Source organism: Plectrocnemia conspersa, unplaced genomic scaffold, assembly GCF_051122295.1.
Source record: "Plectrocnemia conspersa isolate PC_06_02 unplaced genomic scaffold, ASM5112229v1 ptg000001l, whole genome shotgun sequence".
Taxonomy (NCBI): domain Eukaryota; kingdom Metazoa; phylum Arthropoda; class Insecta; order Trichoptera; family Polycentropodidae; genus Plectrocnemia; species Plectrocnemia conspersa.
This window is the reverse complement of record NW_028277165.1, coordinates 12,531,909-12,547,897: the sequence shown is the minus strand read 5'-3', so window position 1 is coordinate 12,547,897 and position 15,989 is coordinate 12,531,909. Positions and strand designations below refer to the sequence as shown.

General features: G+C 30.7%; 2 protein-coding genes across 2 annotated transcripts; one reads left to right on the top strand and one right to left on the bottom strand.

Annotated features, from left to right (window-relative positions):
* The first annotated feature begins 5,798 nt into the window (after positions 1 to 5,798).
* Chchd2 (Coiled-coil-helix-coiled-coil-helix domain containing 2) lies at positions 5,799 to 6,950 on the top strand. The gene is made up of 4 exons (XM_088187361.1): positions 5,799 to 5,902; positions 6,175 to 6,319; positions 6,445 to 6,682; positions 6,765 to 6,950. The coding sequence occupies exons 1-4, from the start codon at positions 5,862 to 5,864 to the stop codon at positions 6,770 to 6,772; spliced, it is 432 nt and encodes a 143-aa protein (XP_088043487.1). The 5' UTR covers positions 5,799 to 5,861; the 3' UTR covers positions 6,773 to 6,950.
* A 2,338-nt stretch (positions 6,951 to 9,288) lies between these two features.
* Positions 9,289 to 14,816, bottom strand: xmas (RRM_XMAS2 and SAC3_GANP domain-containing protein xmas). The gene is made up of 9 exons (XM_088185054.1): positions 14,663 to 14,816; positions 14,353 to 14,556; positions 14,171 to 14,283; positions 13,996 to 14,107; positions 13,549 to 13,768; positions 13,294 to 13,482; positions 13,145 to 13,232; positions 12,835 to 13,082; positions 9,289 to 12,616 (listed from the first exon to the last, which is right to left on the bottom strand). Exons 1-9 carry the CDS (start codon positions 14,710 to 14,712, stop codon positions 9,377 to 9,379), a joined length of 4,464 nt encoding a protein of 1,487 aa, XP_088041180.1. The 5' UTR covers positions 14,713 to 14,816; the 3' UTR covers positions 9,289 to 9,376.
* Positions 14,817 to 15,989: the final 1,173 nt, after the last annotated feature.

The following is a 15,989-nucleotide window of genomic DNA, read 5'->3' as shown; positions in this document are numbered from 1 at the left end:
TTAGGCTTGGGTTTGAACAGCAAATAGACGTTTCGCAACTGTCAAATTGAGTTTCATAGACATTTCAACAGTTAAATTATATTTTCGCTAGTAGAATTATAAATCTATTGGTGAAAATGTATTTGGACTTAGCTAGTAAAAATATAACTTTACTGAAAATACACATTCACTGCAACATTTATACGTCGGATATAAATAAATAATGATAAGTATGTAAAAATATATATAACTCCATATAGAAGAGCTTAAATCATATAACTTTATTAACACCTGCCAGATAATTTATAATTTCACTGTTGAAAACTACTACTACTGGTGAAAATGCATATTTTTAAATTATTTTTGGGATAGATTCGAGGCCGTTTATTCTAGATTTTCTTTTAGGAATAAATATATAAAACTGAATGTATTATTTATTTATTTTGCTCCATTAAATCAAGTTGTAAAATTACCGATGATACTATATATAAAATTATTAAATTTAAATAATTCAGCTAGTGCTGTTGTTGATTTTTCTTTATTTATTTTCTTTTTCCTTAGGTATTTGACCTAAATTTTCTGCTATTACTTTACATTCTTTGAATACTTTTTCATATGTCTAATATTTTTTTAACTTTTAAAAAGTAATAAAGTTTACAATAATTTACAAACAAATTGTAACACAAACAGAGCCGCGTCTAAAAGCTATAATCTGTCCCTTTGAATAATAATGTTTATTGTGAAAGTACTACCTAGAAAGTGGGTGCTTTTGAAAGCAAAGTTTCGCTTCTTTTATTTCTATAATATGTATAAAAAAGAGTTAAAGGAAATTATACCTGAAATACATCAGTATATATAATAAGTACATCTCAAACAACTGTTTAGTTCAGATTCATTATTTGAGGTCGGTTTTTATTATTTTTTATAAATATATTCTTGCCGTGATTTTTTCCAGAGTTGGGCCCCTCAAGAAAACGGGCCCCGGAAATTAGTCCCCTCCCCTCCCCCTCTCGGTAGGCCTGATCATAGGGCGATTATTCTTAAAGTGTAGATAAATAATAATTTAAAACAAGGTCAGTGATTTTAATATTTTGAGTTTTAAATAAAGCTCAAAATATTTAATAAAATAGAGATAATCGAGACAGCGAGAATTGAAAAAAAAATATTATATGAGAAATTAATTAATTAGATTAAATTATAAAATTGTAAAATTCTCATGTTTAATTAACACTAAAAATGTTTTCTGGGTATAAAAATATCGATAAAAAGATTACATGACTTTCTTAGAAAGGTGTTAATGTAACTTTTATTAAAATAGTGTAATACGTGGATACGTATTAAATTGATACATACAGATGTATTATTATAATATATTAAAAATAATTTTACATAAATAATTGCTTCCAATAGTTGAACTAGATACGTTTTAAAATAATGAAGCATTTTATCCTATAATACATTTATTATAAGTGACTTAACTTGTTCAATATAAATTGCACCTTTTGAATAAAGACGTGCGTCTATAATGGCAGTATTTTTATTGTTAGAATATATAACACTTTATAAATTTACAATCCCAAGATAAATAAATGTTATTATTAAGTTAATTGTAAGAAACGGGTGTATGTGTTGATTATGTCAATATAAGTATTATAATATGATACAATAATAGCTCCATACGTAATCCTTAAACGTAAATGTAATCGTCGCAATATTCTATCGATAGTGGAATAAAACTTACATATTTCTATAGTGGATATAGTATATCTATAGTATATCTTCGATAGTGGAATAAAACTTACATATTTCATAAAAAAAACATGTGATTTTATATCATAAATAGATTCAATAAAACAAATATTGACGTCAGACCTTTGATGTATTCACTCAATTTTTATTTAATTAGTCTTTTTAGCAGTACGTTTTTTTATGACGAATAGAAAATGAAATTGTTTGTACTATGTATATGGTTTCACCCAGTTAAGAAATCTAATATTCATTTTAATTAAAATTCAGTATTATTTTGCATTAGTAAAAAAAATGTTTTATTTTACTAGCAGAATAATTATTTTTATTTATTTAATAGTATGTACTCACTCTCACTTTCTCTTTTGTCAGAAACAAAAAAAAACAGTAGGTATAAGAAAACGAAGAACCTATATGCTTCTATAAATAATGATACAATTAATACAACTTATTGTATTTATTTGAATATAGTAAAATTTTAAAATATGTACATATTACATATGAAAAAAGAGAATCACGTTAAAGAAACTATATTTGTATAAATATTTTATTTTCTTCCTATTTTTTATATAACTCCCCAAAAATGTGATGGCGTTAATTCTAAACTGATTTATGGCTCATTTAAATTCCAGATAAGTCCACTAAGGGACAGCCACTACACTATTTTTGACTTATTATAAGACTGCAATCAATCAGCTGTTCTGAATTTAACAGTAAAGTTATGAATTTCAAAAATGACAGATTTTTTCTATTGCTTTATTTATACTAGTCTTCAGCTGTTGTAATGTCTTATCTCATAAGAATGTTATCAGTTCCTCGTCAATGTGTCATCATACAACTCTAGTTTGCATAAACAAAAAAATGGGAAAACCCCATTTTTTTGGTGTTTTCACCCAAATAGCCCGGTTTTTAAGTTTACTCTGCTTTATATAGACATTTCTTGTCTATCTCACGGATATTTGTTAATATCTATTACGATCGCGTATTTTGATTCCAGTATTTATCTGCGCAGAAAAATTATTGTATGGTAATAGTTGAAAACTTAAAAACGTTGTTTGATAGAAGTTTAACCACTTTTGAAATACGAGTAGTAAGTATTATTTTATGTATATTTCATATATTTTGTGGAATAATCACCATGGATCACCAGCGATACACAAAGGGGCGAAAGGGGCACCTAAATCGTCATTACAAACTTGAACTTTAAATATTAATTTTAAACGAATGCTTCAACTTCAATAATAAACGCCATTCTCTATTGGGCTTAAAATAATTTGACGTTATGGGGCTGGCCAAATTTTATTGACAGTAAAGATTTTTAAGTGAGATAGTTAGTGCATAAAATTGTTCCAGATTAACGAACCTCTAAAAAATTCTTTAATTAATTTTACGATTTAATTTATCAGCAAATTAAAAGCATATAGAATTTAATATTTCAGTAACCACCTCTTCAGTGAAAAAATCCTTCAGTAAACTAAAAATGGTCAAAAAAATATTTAAGATATGTGTATACTTTTAATTAAAAACAATATAACACAATTATTAGATATTGACAGAATTATAGATGACTTTGACTAAAGGCGAGAAAGATAACTTTTTAAATAAAAAAATATAACTAAAATAATAGATAATAATTTTGTAAGGAGGGGTGGGTGGTTTTGCGATAGATTTTCCTGACGTCGTAACAAGAGAGCCTATGCAATAGATTGCTTATAGAAATATACATTTTATTTTAAATCCAGAAATCTAAATTTTGCGTCATATTTTATACATATGTGTCATATATGTCATATTTTAAACATTTAAATCGGCATGATCATCAGTAACTTCATATTGAGTTTATTTTTTCTTGATGATTAAATCTAATCTACACTAAAACCAACGAAAATTAAAATTTTATAAGTATAGTATCTCATTATTTTATACAAAAATTTCCGCCTAAGAATTGTTATTTCCCGAACTACATACGATAGTATTTTATTCGTTTTTAGTATGAATGCACAGACAAACCATATACCAAGATTAATGTAATTATTAAGTGACGTAACCTTTAAAAATAAATCAAAGACCATTCCGAGAAGGTAATATTTTAATTAATATTTTTTATACATACATATATACAATACAGTTATGTTTCACTTTTTTATATCATAGAATTGGCTTCTTTGAATACAGACAAAAATAAGTACGCCGAGAAATTCTGCTATACGTATTAAAGGAGCGCAAAAATATGTCAAAAAAAGCAATTAGCAAAATAATATAAATTTCCACGACCTTTGCCAACAAATATATTAAACTATGATGAACATAAAGTAAAATAAAATTTAACTTCCACCCCTAATTAAAATTATTATAATAGCGTCGAGTTTTTGCCGCCTCTGTGAAAACACATTAACGAACAGAAAAAGTGTTATAAAACGTATAAAGTAATAAAAACTACCATTTTACAATGTTGCTTAATATCAGTAGCTGTTATATTGACACTATTATACGATTTCTTAACTGTATTTTTTCAGCTCAGATTGGTATGAAAATTCAGCATTGCATGATTCTTCAGCGGTCATAAGTTACATAAACTATCCCCGCTAGCGAGATCGATTTGACATAATAAAAAATGTAAAATATATAACGTGCCGGTCACCAGTGACCGGCACGTTAAATAACAGCCTTTATTTATCTTCTCAAATTACTTATAATGGACCGGAGTAAACTATAACGCAGTTCTGGTATATAAAATACCAGAAATTACAAATTGCTTAAGGTTTCTAAAATTCTTTATAAGTTCGTTTTGATAGATTTTGATAGGAATAATACCTATTGCAGAGGGTATCATTTCGCAACTTCAATATCTTTTTTACTATCACCAGAAGAATCCGTGATTACGTTCAGGCATGCTTATATATTGTATATATGTACATCACTCGTATATGTTTGACGTTTTTTGAGGATCTTTAACCTTCAGCTAAATTCGTTAACCAGTCTGTTTAAAAAATATAAATTCGTTACTTTGCACTCGTTTCAGCAATGGCCGTGTATGCCTAGCTAACGAGTGCAAGCATATTCAGCCAGTCGCCACTACACATAATGTGTGTACAAATCTATACATTTCACCGGACATAATGAAAAATACAACATCTCATGATATTTATTTTCGTTTTGGAACACTTAAAACATTAATTTTTTTACGTATTGTTTCTAGTTCCCTGATTTAAGAACCGGCTCTAAGAACTAATATTATTTTAGCAACCGGATCTGTCGAGCTGGTGCGAACCTATAGCAGCATACTACTGTGTGCTCGCCCAAAATTATACATTTTTTTCGCGCTCATATGTGAGAGCGCGCCTGGGTAGCGGTTAAACATGTAAATAATATCCAAAGTTTATTTCTAACAATCGCAAAGTTTTTTCTTTCAATCTTTGTGGAGAATTTAAAATTACAGTTGATTAAATTGATATATTGAAACACTTGAAAACTTCAGGACAATATCCACATTTAAATGAATAAAGCCTATTAATTAATTTAAAAATTTACAAGCTTGTATTTTCAAATTATAAAGAAAACTTCACAAAAATATAAAGTATACAGATAATTATACTGAACTTTTATTATAATTAATCACTATTCTCTTCAAATGCTTTCTTGATTTTAAATATACTTGTTGGTTGATCACATTCTTTCTCTTCAATAACTGTACTAAATAAAAGTATATTCTACTCTATTAAATAGTCAACTATAAAGCACTCCTTTAAATACATATATGTAACTCAAGTTACATTTTTAATTAGTAAATTTATTAGACTGATTTTTGGAGTATGCCTCCACTTTTATTCACCATTTTCAAACTCGGCTTATATTTTAGGTCTAATACTCAGAGTCGGCTTGCTTTCGAGAAAATGCTGTGTATTCAAAATATATTTTGTAAGATTATTATTGGAAATGGTCTAAGCTGATTTTCAAGTGTGCAATTATAATATAAGTAATATATAAATGAAATTTCTAGAAAATTAATGGACGAAAATTGCGGCATTATGGCCAAAAATAATGAATGACTACTTGCGTTCACGAATCTTGGCAGATTCCTTCCAGAACGCTGACGGGTAACATTAGTGTCAACTAGTGCTCAAACGAATTCAACAATGCCTCGACGAGGACGTTCCGCTAGCCCCCCGCCCCGCAGGTCAGCATCGAGAATCACAAAATTCGCCATAATTTATAGCCTAACTTTTAATCCAATCTACATATTGAACTTAAATTCTGTAATGACAGCCATAGATTTTTTTTCACGCAATTAGTGACGCACATGGTTTATTTTAGTCAAATATAGTACTCAACATAATTCGAAATGTGCTCATGATGCGCAGTTTTATCGATTAAGCTTGAAATCAATATATAACCTCAATCTACATGGCAGCCATCTTTATCTGTTTTATTATAATATATCAATTTTAGGGCCGCTCCGCCACCGTCGCGTGTGCCCGCTCGCGTTGCACCGCCGCCCGCGACCCCCATGGCGGCTGCGCCCCAACAACAAGGCCCCGGACTCATGGGTCAAATGGCTGCTACTGCTGGAGGTGTAGCCATAGGCTCTGCCGTCGTAAGTATTATCATATCAAAATTCTGAATATTGCATCATTTTTATACTGCCATATATGTTACATAACTGCACTACTCGTCAGTCTAAATATAAACATAATTGGCAATGTGATTTTAACTTTTCAGGGTCATGTCATTGGTCACGGATTGACTGGCATGTTCAGTGGCGGCGGTTCCGAAGCTGAACCGCAGCAGGCCGCCCCTGCACCGGCCCAAGGCTATCAAAGCGCCCCAGCGGCGCAGGAACCCAGCGGCCCTTGCTCCTGGGAAATCAAACAATTCTTGCAATGCGCCCAAGGCCAATCGGACTTAACTCTATGCGAAGGCTTCAACGAAGCTCTTAGACAATGCAAACAATCCAATCGTATGTTTTAAACCAATCCAACGCGTCAATCAATATTATAATTTTATTTTATTTTAATTTACTTTACTTTCCTTCTTTTCAGATATGTGAAAAACTTATTTTTTAGTTGAAAGTTTATTTTTTATAGATTGTTGAAAAAAACATGTAGTGCGCTTAATAAGAACATAGTGAAAATATGACATTGCGTATTGTTCTTTTCGCTATAACTAGCATGTGTGCAAAATATCTGTAATTAAACATGTTAATAAATTATGTTGTTAAATAGCAATGTTTGTTTTATTTTTAAAAAATTACAACTCATAATGGTTAGAATAGATCTTTGACTTTGACCTCTTGGATAGTGTAGTTTGTTATTTCTATGACGTGAAATTATCATAATCTTGATAATTTGATTGACGTATTTTACACACATGAGAAGGTTTCAGTGTTATTGTCAATATTTTTACATACTCTAATAAATCTATCAAATGAAAACTATCATGGTTCAAAAATTAATTTGTGAAATAGATGATGAAATTTGTCTCCCATGGTGTGAAGACCTCCAAAGCCTGTGTGCCACGAACAATGCTAAAATATGCTGTAAAAAGTAACATAACAATTTTTTTACCACAAACTTGACAATGCAATTATGTAAAATTACACCACACTTAAGACTATGTTAGCACATTACCAACAGGAGGCCGTAGAATTGACTTTAGTTGGATTAATGCAGTCAACGGAAGACCATGTTTTTGTATATTGTATATTTTGTGCAATCCAAAACTCGAGATATAGGAAAAATAAGTTGAAAATTCATACTAATTTATCCTCGGAACGAGTCGAGGCAGAATTATTTCGTAATATTATTTAACAAGTTTTATTTAGTGTATATGAAAAACTGAATCTCAAAAATATGTGATATTTATTTACAATAATCTACAAAAGTGCCATTTTAGTTTAAGTAAATAACATACTTTTAAATAACAAACTTTTTTTTTTATTAATTTAAAGGATGAGCAAATTTCAGTTTCCGAACATTTAAAAAAAACCATACAAACAAATTTAAGGATATCTTCAGATTTTTTTATTGAACGAACATTTGCTGTATTTCATTAATTGTGAAAAATAATAACAATTAAATGGCCACCTCTGGACCTTTTGCAGCAGCCGATCCTTTCGTTCTCAGCTATAAGGGTTTTTAGGTGCTCCAACGTTTCAGGTTGTCGGCGTAGATACGATTAAAATGTAGCAAATTTTTTCACCGGCCGGTACCAGTCAGTGACGAAGAACGTTCGAAGATTCTTTACAATTCCATCCAGGTAATGCAGTCGTAGTTTACCTGTACTCTGCTTCGCAGAATTAAAGCTATCCATGCAGGACAGATATCCGACTCATTTGAATCGTTGTATTTTAATATACATACTTGACAACATCAGGCTTCTGATACAAACTTTTTTATATCTAGTATTTTGACAACACAGCTAGCTTAAATAATACTTAAGATCGAATATTAAATAAAAACTGACAACACAGCTATTTTAACCGAGTATAGAATTTAAGTAGTGTATTACCAATTGCGAATATAACAGAAAAAATTAATAAATATTTCGAGTTTGAAAGTGAAATATATTTGCGAAACGTAATCATCGCCTCCCTAAAGTGGTAACAACGTAGAATGGAAATTTAGTGTTAAATACCTTGGCTTACACCTGGACTAAAAATTAATGAGCACATGAAATTGAAACTTCACTCTAAAGGGCTCTGTTACCGCGAGCATTAGACCGATGACGCCATGATGCTCGAAAAAGTAAATTAATTTGTAAACCTTTTACCCCATTGATATGACAATGGCATGAAACCGTTTTTTAATGAATTGAATTATAATAAAGTATAGGAAGAACCGATGAATATGTAAAAAAAGGAATTTTTAAGACATCATAGCATCCAAAGGATTAATACACCGTTTCATGTGAACATTTCCTTACCAGAAAATACAATAGAAAGATTTCGCGTAACCACACTAATCTCATGCTTCAGAGACTAAAAAAGAAACAACCTTAACCCTTTTAGTAGCGAGTTAATTTATACACATTTATTAATTTATTAGTATACACACGGGAGTGAGTTAATTTTACTTTTTTTTCCATAATAATTTCTGTTGTTGTTTCTTTATTATTATTTTGTATTGCATTTATAGTAAATTATACAGAAATATCAGTGATTTTCAACGTTTTATTGCTTTGATTTATACAACTACTTTTTTGTTTTAATAATTTCTATTAACAATTTTCTATTATTAAATTTCGTTAACTTATTTTACATATTTTTTATATATTATTCGGCTTTTGTGATTTTTTTGTATCAATTCAGAGACTCAATATTTTTTATAATGTTCATTTCTTTCGTACTTTTTAATTTATTGGTATTATTTTCTATAAAAATCGTTTACATTAAATCAAATTAAAAAAAATATTATACATATATGTTTTATTTAACTCATTATTTCTTCAGTTATCCATTTGACTTCATTGTGGCTGCAGCATAAATTTGGGAATTAAACTGCAACACGTATATGTATATACCAGTAATTCATAAAAAAATATTTAATTTATAAAAAAAATTGATTATTCATATTATTTTTTTATTACACACAAAATATTAAATTGAATTACAAGTATTACAAAAATATTTTAAATATTAAAAAAATTAATAACATCACTTCTCATTGAGTACTGACTTCAAATATTCTTCAATCTGAGCTTGTCTCGTGCTCTCCATCTCGATGGATTTTTCCAATTCATCTAAAATTTCATTACATGCACTCCTTTGTTGATACGACTTATCAAGATCTGACATGACCGCCGAAACCCACTCTTCATCCGGAATCGAATCCACAGTCGAATCCAACTTAGCTCTTTTAGAACTGGATATACCCAAATCTTCAATCGTATCGTCCAAAAAGTTTGAATCGATTTCTTCTATAAATGGACAAATATTTCTAATGACGGTCGATCTGTACCACCACGGAGTGGTCCGGTAATAATCTAAATCTCTTCTGTTATAAACCACTTTCAATGATTCGTTAGCAGCATTACATGAATTTATCTTTTCTTCTACTAAAACTTCCATAATATTCAACCAAGAAGAAGATTCTATCCTAAGTTCATTAATTTCATCATTGTTTACCATGAAGACACTTAAGATTTTAAGAAAGATTTTATCGTTGTTCTTGAACCAGCTTAAACGATCGATGAAGCTTTTGATTGACATCTGGAACGATTCCCAATCATTCGGCGGCCATTCGCTATTATAATCGATCACTTTGAAGCTTTTTATTAAATTCTCAATCATATGTATGTTTGACATCCAATTCTTGGGTGCATATTCATATTCTTTTGGATATATAAAGTTGCTCGTCAGATATCTCTCAAATTCAGGAGGAAAAATAGGGTATTTATGTAAATTATCATTGCATGCTATCTTAATCGCTTTATCGACAGCTTCATTATATAACTTTGTGACAATTTTGATATCCTTGAAAGCTTCTCTGATGGGCGAATGTAACGCAGTTTTAAATCTATACCACAATTCTTTACCGATACATTGATCTAAATACAAATGTAAATGATTGAGTTCTAATGGCGGTTTTTGAGAAATGTTCTTTGATAGCCAGTTAAGTGCTTCTTTTGTAGCCATTGATACTATCACATCAGCAATTCGATTGATTATAATGATCTTAAACGACGATATAGTGCCATTAATTTTATAATCCATCAATTCCTTTTTAATTATTGTCAATTCTTCTCTTCCAAGTAGAATTAAAGCAATTGGAAATTGTTGATATTCAGATTTTTTATTAATAGAATCCCTTATTCTCTTTAACAATATATCACATTGATCATTATTGCCATAAAAGATCATACCATTAGCTCCTATGTTAGATTTTGAATCAGATTTGCATATTGACACATGAATCTTTTTAAAGCAATACGTTTCTTTTAGATATATTAAACCGTCATCATTTATCGTTTCGGCGTCACTCAATGCATCGTTGATAAACATATTATAGTAATTACAATCTGATTCATTTTTATTCGGAGTCGACACGGCAACTTTCCAAAATATATTTATAGAAAAAGAATTTTTATTTATATCGCGCGAATAGTTGAAGAGATTCTTCTTTACTACATCTATGACGTCGATTTTATCAACTCTTCTATTATCAGGAACCTTCAAATCGGTCACTCTTCCGCGATGGAAGTTCCTCATCCGTTCTAAAGCAGCCGTTTGACTAGTAGAAGCTATCGGCGGTGGCTGAGTAGGCATCCAAGACGGGGTATTAACCAAAAGTAAATGTCTCCTCCTAGATTTGACGACTGTAGACTTCCACTTCTTAATAACAGATCGAGCCAATATCTGAAATCGTATCTCCGATAAACGTCGAGCTATCATAATTCTTTTCCTGCACTCCTCTTCGCAGATATCTATGATAACTTCATTGCATATTTCTTGAGCTTCTTTCTTTATTTCGTCCAATCTGTCCAATTCATCTTTTATTGATGCTATACATATTTCGTTTACGAAATCTTCAACAATATTAGACATGATGCGATTGGATTGCTTCTCAATTAATTCTTCAAATTCTTTGATCTTTTTTTCTTTTTCGAGTTTCTCCATCTCTTCCTTTCGTTTTACTTTCTCTGCCTCTTCCTTTTCTCTTTCAATCTTTTTCTGAATCTCCTGTCTTTTCAACTCTTCTTTTCTCAACTCTTCCTTTTTCAACTCTTCTAACTGTCTTTCTTCCTCTTTCTTTTTATTCTCGTTCTCGATTCTGATACGTTCGTCTTCAAATTTCTTATTATCGAACGCTGGTATTTTTAAATTTATATTCTCGAATATGTTTGTCTTTGGTAATTCTTTTTTCAAAAATGGATTCGCATCTTTAATCAGATTACCTCCAAACACATTATTCGACTGCATTTCAAAGGCGTTGGATTTTTTTGGTGCAGATGAAGAAAATAAATCCGATGCTACGGAGCTGAAAATATTTTTGTTTTCTGGCACAAGATCTACGGTAGGCTTACCAAAAATATTAACACTCGAGCCTTGGTTCAATTGAAATAAAGGCGGAGCGATATCAGGCTTTGAGAATATGAAATTATTCTGTGGTACAATAAATGCACTGGATTTAACATTTTCAAATGGCATCGTTTCTATGGCAGATTTGAAAAGATTTGCTGCATTAGTCGTCTTTTTCGGTTCAGCAAATACAAAACTGGTCATAGGAGCAGGTTTTTGAACTTCGCTTAAATCTGGTTTTACTTTCAAATTTGTAATTTGATTATCTGGTTTATTTATATTATCAATAATTTTTCTGATGCCTACTACGACATCGGCTGGTGGCGCATTGCCTTGATCTTCAGCTAAGATGGACTCTTGCTTAAAATAATTATTAGCGTCGAAACTAGAGTGCAGCTTATAGTTATTGAAGTTATATCTCGGCAATGATGCTCCGTATATTGTCTCTCCTAAAGGACACTTCCTTTTAGATTCAACTAAGTTGAAAGCTCTCTCTTGCATGTATTGCATCGTGTTGTTTTGATTAGCATTTCTATCCAGTATTACATATTGTCCGTTTTGATCGGCGCTCATCTGCAAGCCGTAATGATTGAGAAAATATTCCATACTCTCCAAGCTCTCAAATGCCAACATATCCATCAAATCGTTGGCAGGGAAATAAGAAGCACCGCGAGGAGAATAAGCCTTGACTAAACGCATCAATGCATTGGCACGGACATATGTAAAATATCGGAAAAGAATGCAAGCGTTGAGGTAAGTAGTTTGCCTTACCAACTGGAAAAATTTCACATAATTATTATTATCTAACGCCGTGAATATATTAATTGCGAATTTAACTTCTTTTGATGACTGAACTTCTGGTGAGAGTTGTTGTACCTTAAATTGAAATAATACATAAAATAAAGTAGAAAATTAAGATTACATAGGCCGTTCAAAATATCTTCGACTTTACACAATCCAGAAAATAATCTTCAAAAAGTGTTAATAGCATTAAAATAATTAAGATGTTGGTGAGCCGCAAAAAAATATAAAACTAAAGTTCGAAAAACATTTTAAAGGACCTCATATATAATATAATAGTAAAATTGACCAACCTCCCACATAAAATTAGAGTCTTGCATATTGAGCAATATAACATAAGCTCTAAATTCAGCTTCATTTTTACATGCCCCTGAATCATTGCGTAATCTCAGATCGTCGTACATATACTTTAAAGATTGAAGGCATTTCAATAGGTTTTCAGTGTTTAATTGCTGATCGAACGAAGAAGGTGGCTCTTCAGTCAAACGGGCAGCGCAATGAGCGTGAAACCTCGCACACGCCTCGACGAGTAACACAGAACCTTAATAAATATATTTAATTATAAATATGTTATAATCGTTTATGAATCTTATAATAAAATACCTTCACAACATAGAGCTTGCTGCGTAATATCTTTTCTAATCGCTCGTAAGCGATCCCACATGAAATGGAACCAATCTGATAATGAAGTCTAAAAAATAATAGTTAATTAAATACAGTACATAAATAATAAAAATATACAATAGATATACCTCAAGATCATCGCAGAGATCAGATATATAATACAATAAATATAACAAAGTCATATGAAGAACAGGCTCCGGTCGTAGATCGTGTGCTAATGGTTCTTCTTGATCAGCAGAGCTTCTACTGTATTCTTTTACAGCTTTTTTTGGATCAAATCTGTTCGGGTCTGACTCGCTCGTTTCAAAGCTAGCTATCTAAGATTAATATGGACAAAAATATTAGTATCGTATACATTGGAATGTGATATAAATGTAAAATACCTGTCTCTGCGATTGCCGCAAAAGCCTTTCTCTCTCTGCACACATATCGGGACAACAACCTTTGAGTGCTCCTTCCCTTTTAGGCAAATTAACACGAAGTAATTTATTACGAAGCTCTAAGGCGACAAGCTTCTCTTCTATAGTTATCCATTGTTTGTTCAACAACTGCCTGATTTCGTCATTGTCTATTTTGACAATTTTCGTAGTTTTCACTGGTTTACTAAAAAAAAAAAATTATTAAATTACCCTCCTTATAAATACTAGTCCACACAAAATGTATACTCCATAATTAAAAATTAATTGTTTTATTGCAGCAATGTTTTTCTTTAGAGATTGGATATTTTTAAGACAAAAGAATGTAACTATTATATAAAAATTATGTGAATCCGGATTGAAAAAAGTGACAAGTGGTAATGATAAAATAATCTTATAGAATAAATAGCTTACTTTTCACTCTTAGTAATAGATTTGGTCCTTTTACGTTCAATGTTTTTCTGTGTAATCTTTTTAAGTGCTGGTTTTTTCCTCGGTAGGATTGGCGATGATTCTATATCCATTTCTGAACATAATTATATCATAATATATACGCATTTAATTAACTACATTATTGATTTAAATATACTTTGTTGTCTATTGAGACGAGGTGGTTGTGGATTGTTTCTGCTCAAGGCAGCCAGCTCTGCGGCTACTTCAGGATCTGGCAACCATTCTGGATCGTTATTAACCTTAGGGCGTCTGCGTATCATTTAGTTTTATATTATTTACAAATTAAGTAAACATAATTAATATTTATATGTGTAATACCTCTTTTTAATCACATCAAACATAAAACCATCGTAAGCTCCAGCGTTTAAAACAGCTTTTTCGACGGCTTCTCGACTGTTATATTCAATAATACACGACCTCCTTTTAGGCTGGAGGACAATCTTGGCTATGTTTCCAAATTTACCGAAATGCTCCACAGCGGTGTCGCCGTTCCCCAACAACATTTCAGGAACATCATAGCATCTACAATTATTGTATAAGTAAAATTATATTAGATGCTTTCTTCGCATGTAGGTATATTTATTGACTTGATTGTTTATCTATGAAATATTTATATAGTAGTAAGTACATTATAGAAAACTGCTGAGAATTTAGATTTTCATCTATTTCGTCAGACATTTTCGTTTCAGAATTATTGTTAATATATTTATTATCAGTGCATATTAAAATTGAACTATAGTATAACGTGCGCGCTGTCAAACCAAGCGCTACTCCTTCTTATTGGCCATAACATAACGTTTTTTGACCATTGATAAAAATAACGATATAATTAAAAATATTATTTGCTCTTTATTTATTTATTTGTAGTATATTTAAATTAGTTATTAATCTAGTTTTAAAAATATGTATTTTTACATAAAATCATAATATACTTTGTTTTGAAACGATAACTAGGACAACAGATTCAATTCCTTTAAAAGTCATTATATTTAGACATTTTACTATAAAACTTATTCATATGCAATAAATTAGTAAATATAGCTTAAAATATTTTAAAACTAATTAAATAAAAACACGTATAAAACTGGATTAAATACAGTTACGTAACTACTATACCGTAGGGGCAAACAGGGCCCTTAACTATTCCCTCACTGTGAAAGGTAAATCCGTGCGTTACTGTGCCGTGTAGTCTATATGCATGCAAAGATTAATGATTGAAAACCAGTATATTCATAAATATCGCCTTAATTATTCATAGTTGAGGTCAACATGTAATAATTAGTGAAATTAAATTGCTGAAAATAAAAAAAATCATTAGCTAAACAGCACAAACAGACGAATAGACAGATTTTATGGAAAATTCGGGAGATACTAGTCTACACTGCACCAGGCCCGGTTCGGGAGATATTTTTCCTTTCGCTCAGTTGCGTGTTAAGCGACGATAGTGAGTGAGAGAGTGCATAACACAACTGAAACAACACGACTGAGTCCCGTTTGTATCCGTTTGCAAAAATTCATCTCAGAATACTTATTTTATTGGTGAATTTATTCCAGATTTTCGACAAAATATCTCGGTTGCGCCGATGAGTGGTTATTATTACTTATTTATTTCAATGCTAAGATAAGAAAAGGTTAAGAGGATCGCCAAATATGTGTATATTAATAACCCAAGACAATCCATTCATACAAAACTAAAAATAATAATAGTCTTGTGTCAAGTCTTACATCATTTATCCTCTGAAACACTCACTCGTTACATATTTTTTAAGATAATGCATATCCAGAAATTCGAAACGCTTTACGGGTCGGTATTTTTTTCTGCCTCGCTTCAACTTATTCTTACATCACCTGCTTTAATGTATTTTTGTCAATTTCCTGTTTCAGTTAATCGCTGTTTATTAATATATATTAAAAAGAAAATAAATTTTAATTGATAAATAATCTTGGTTTGAAAT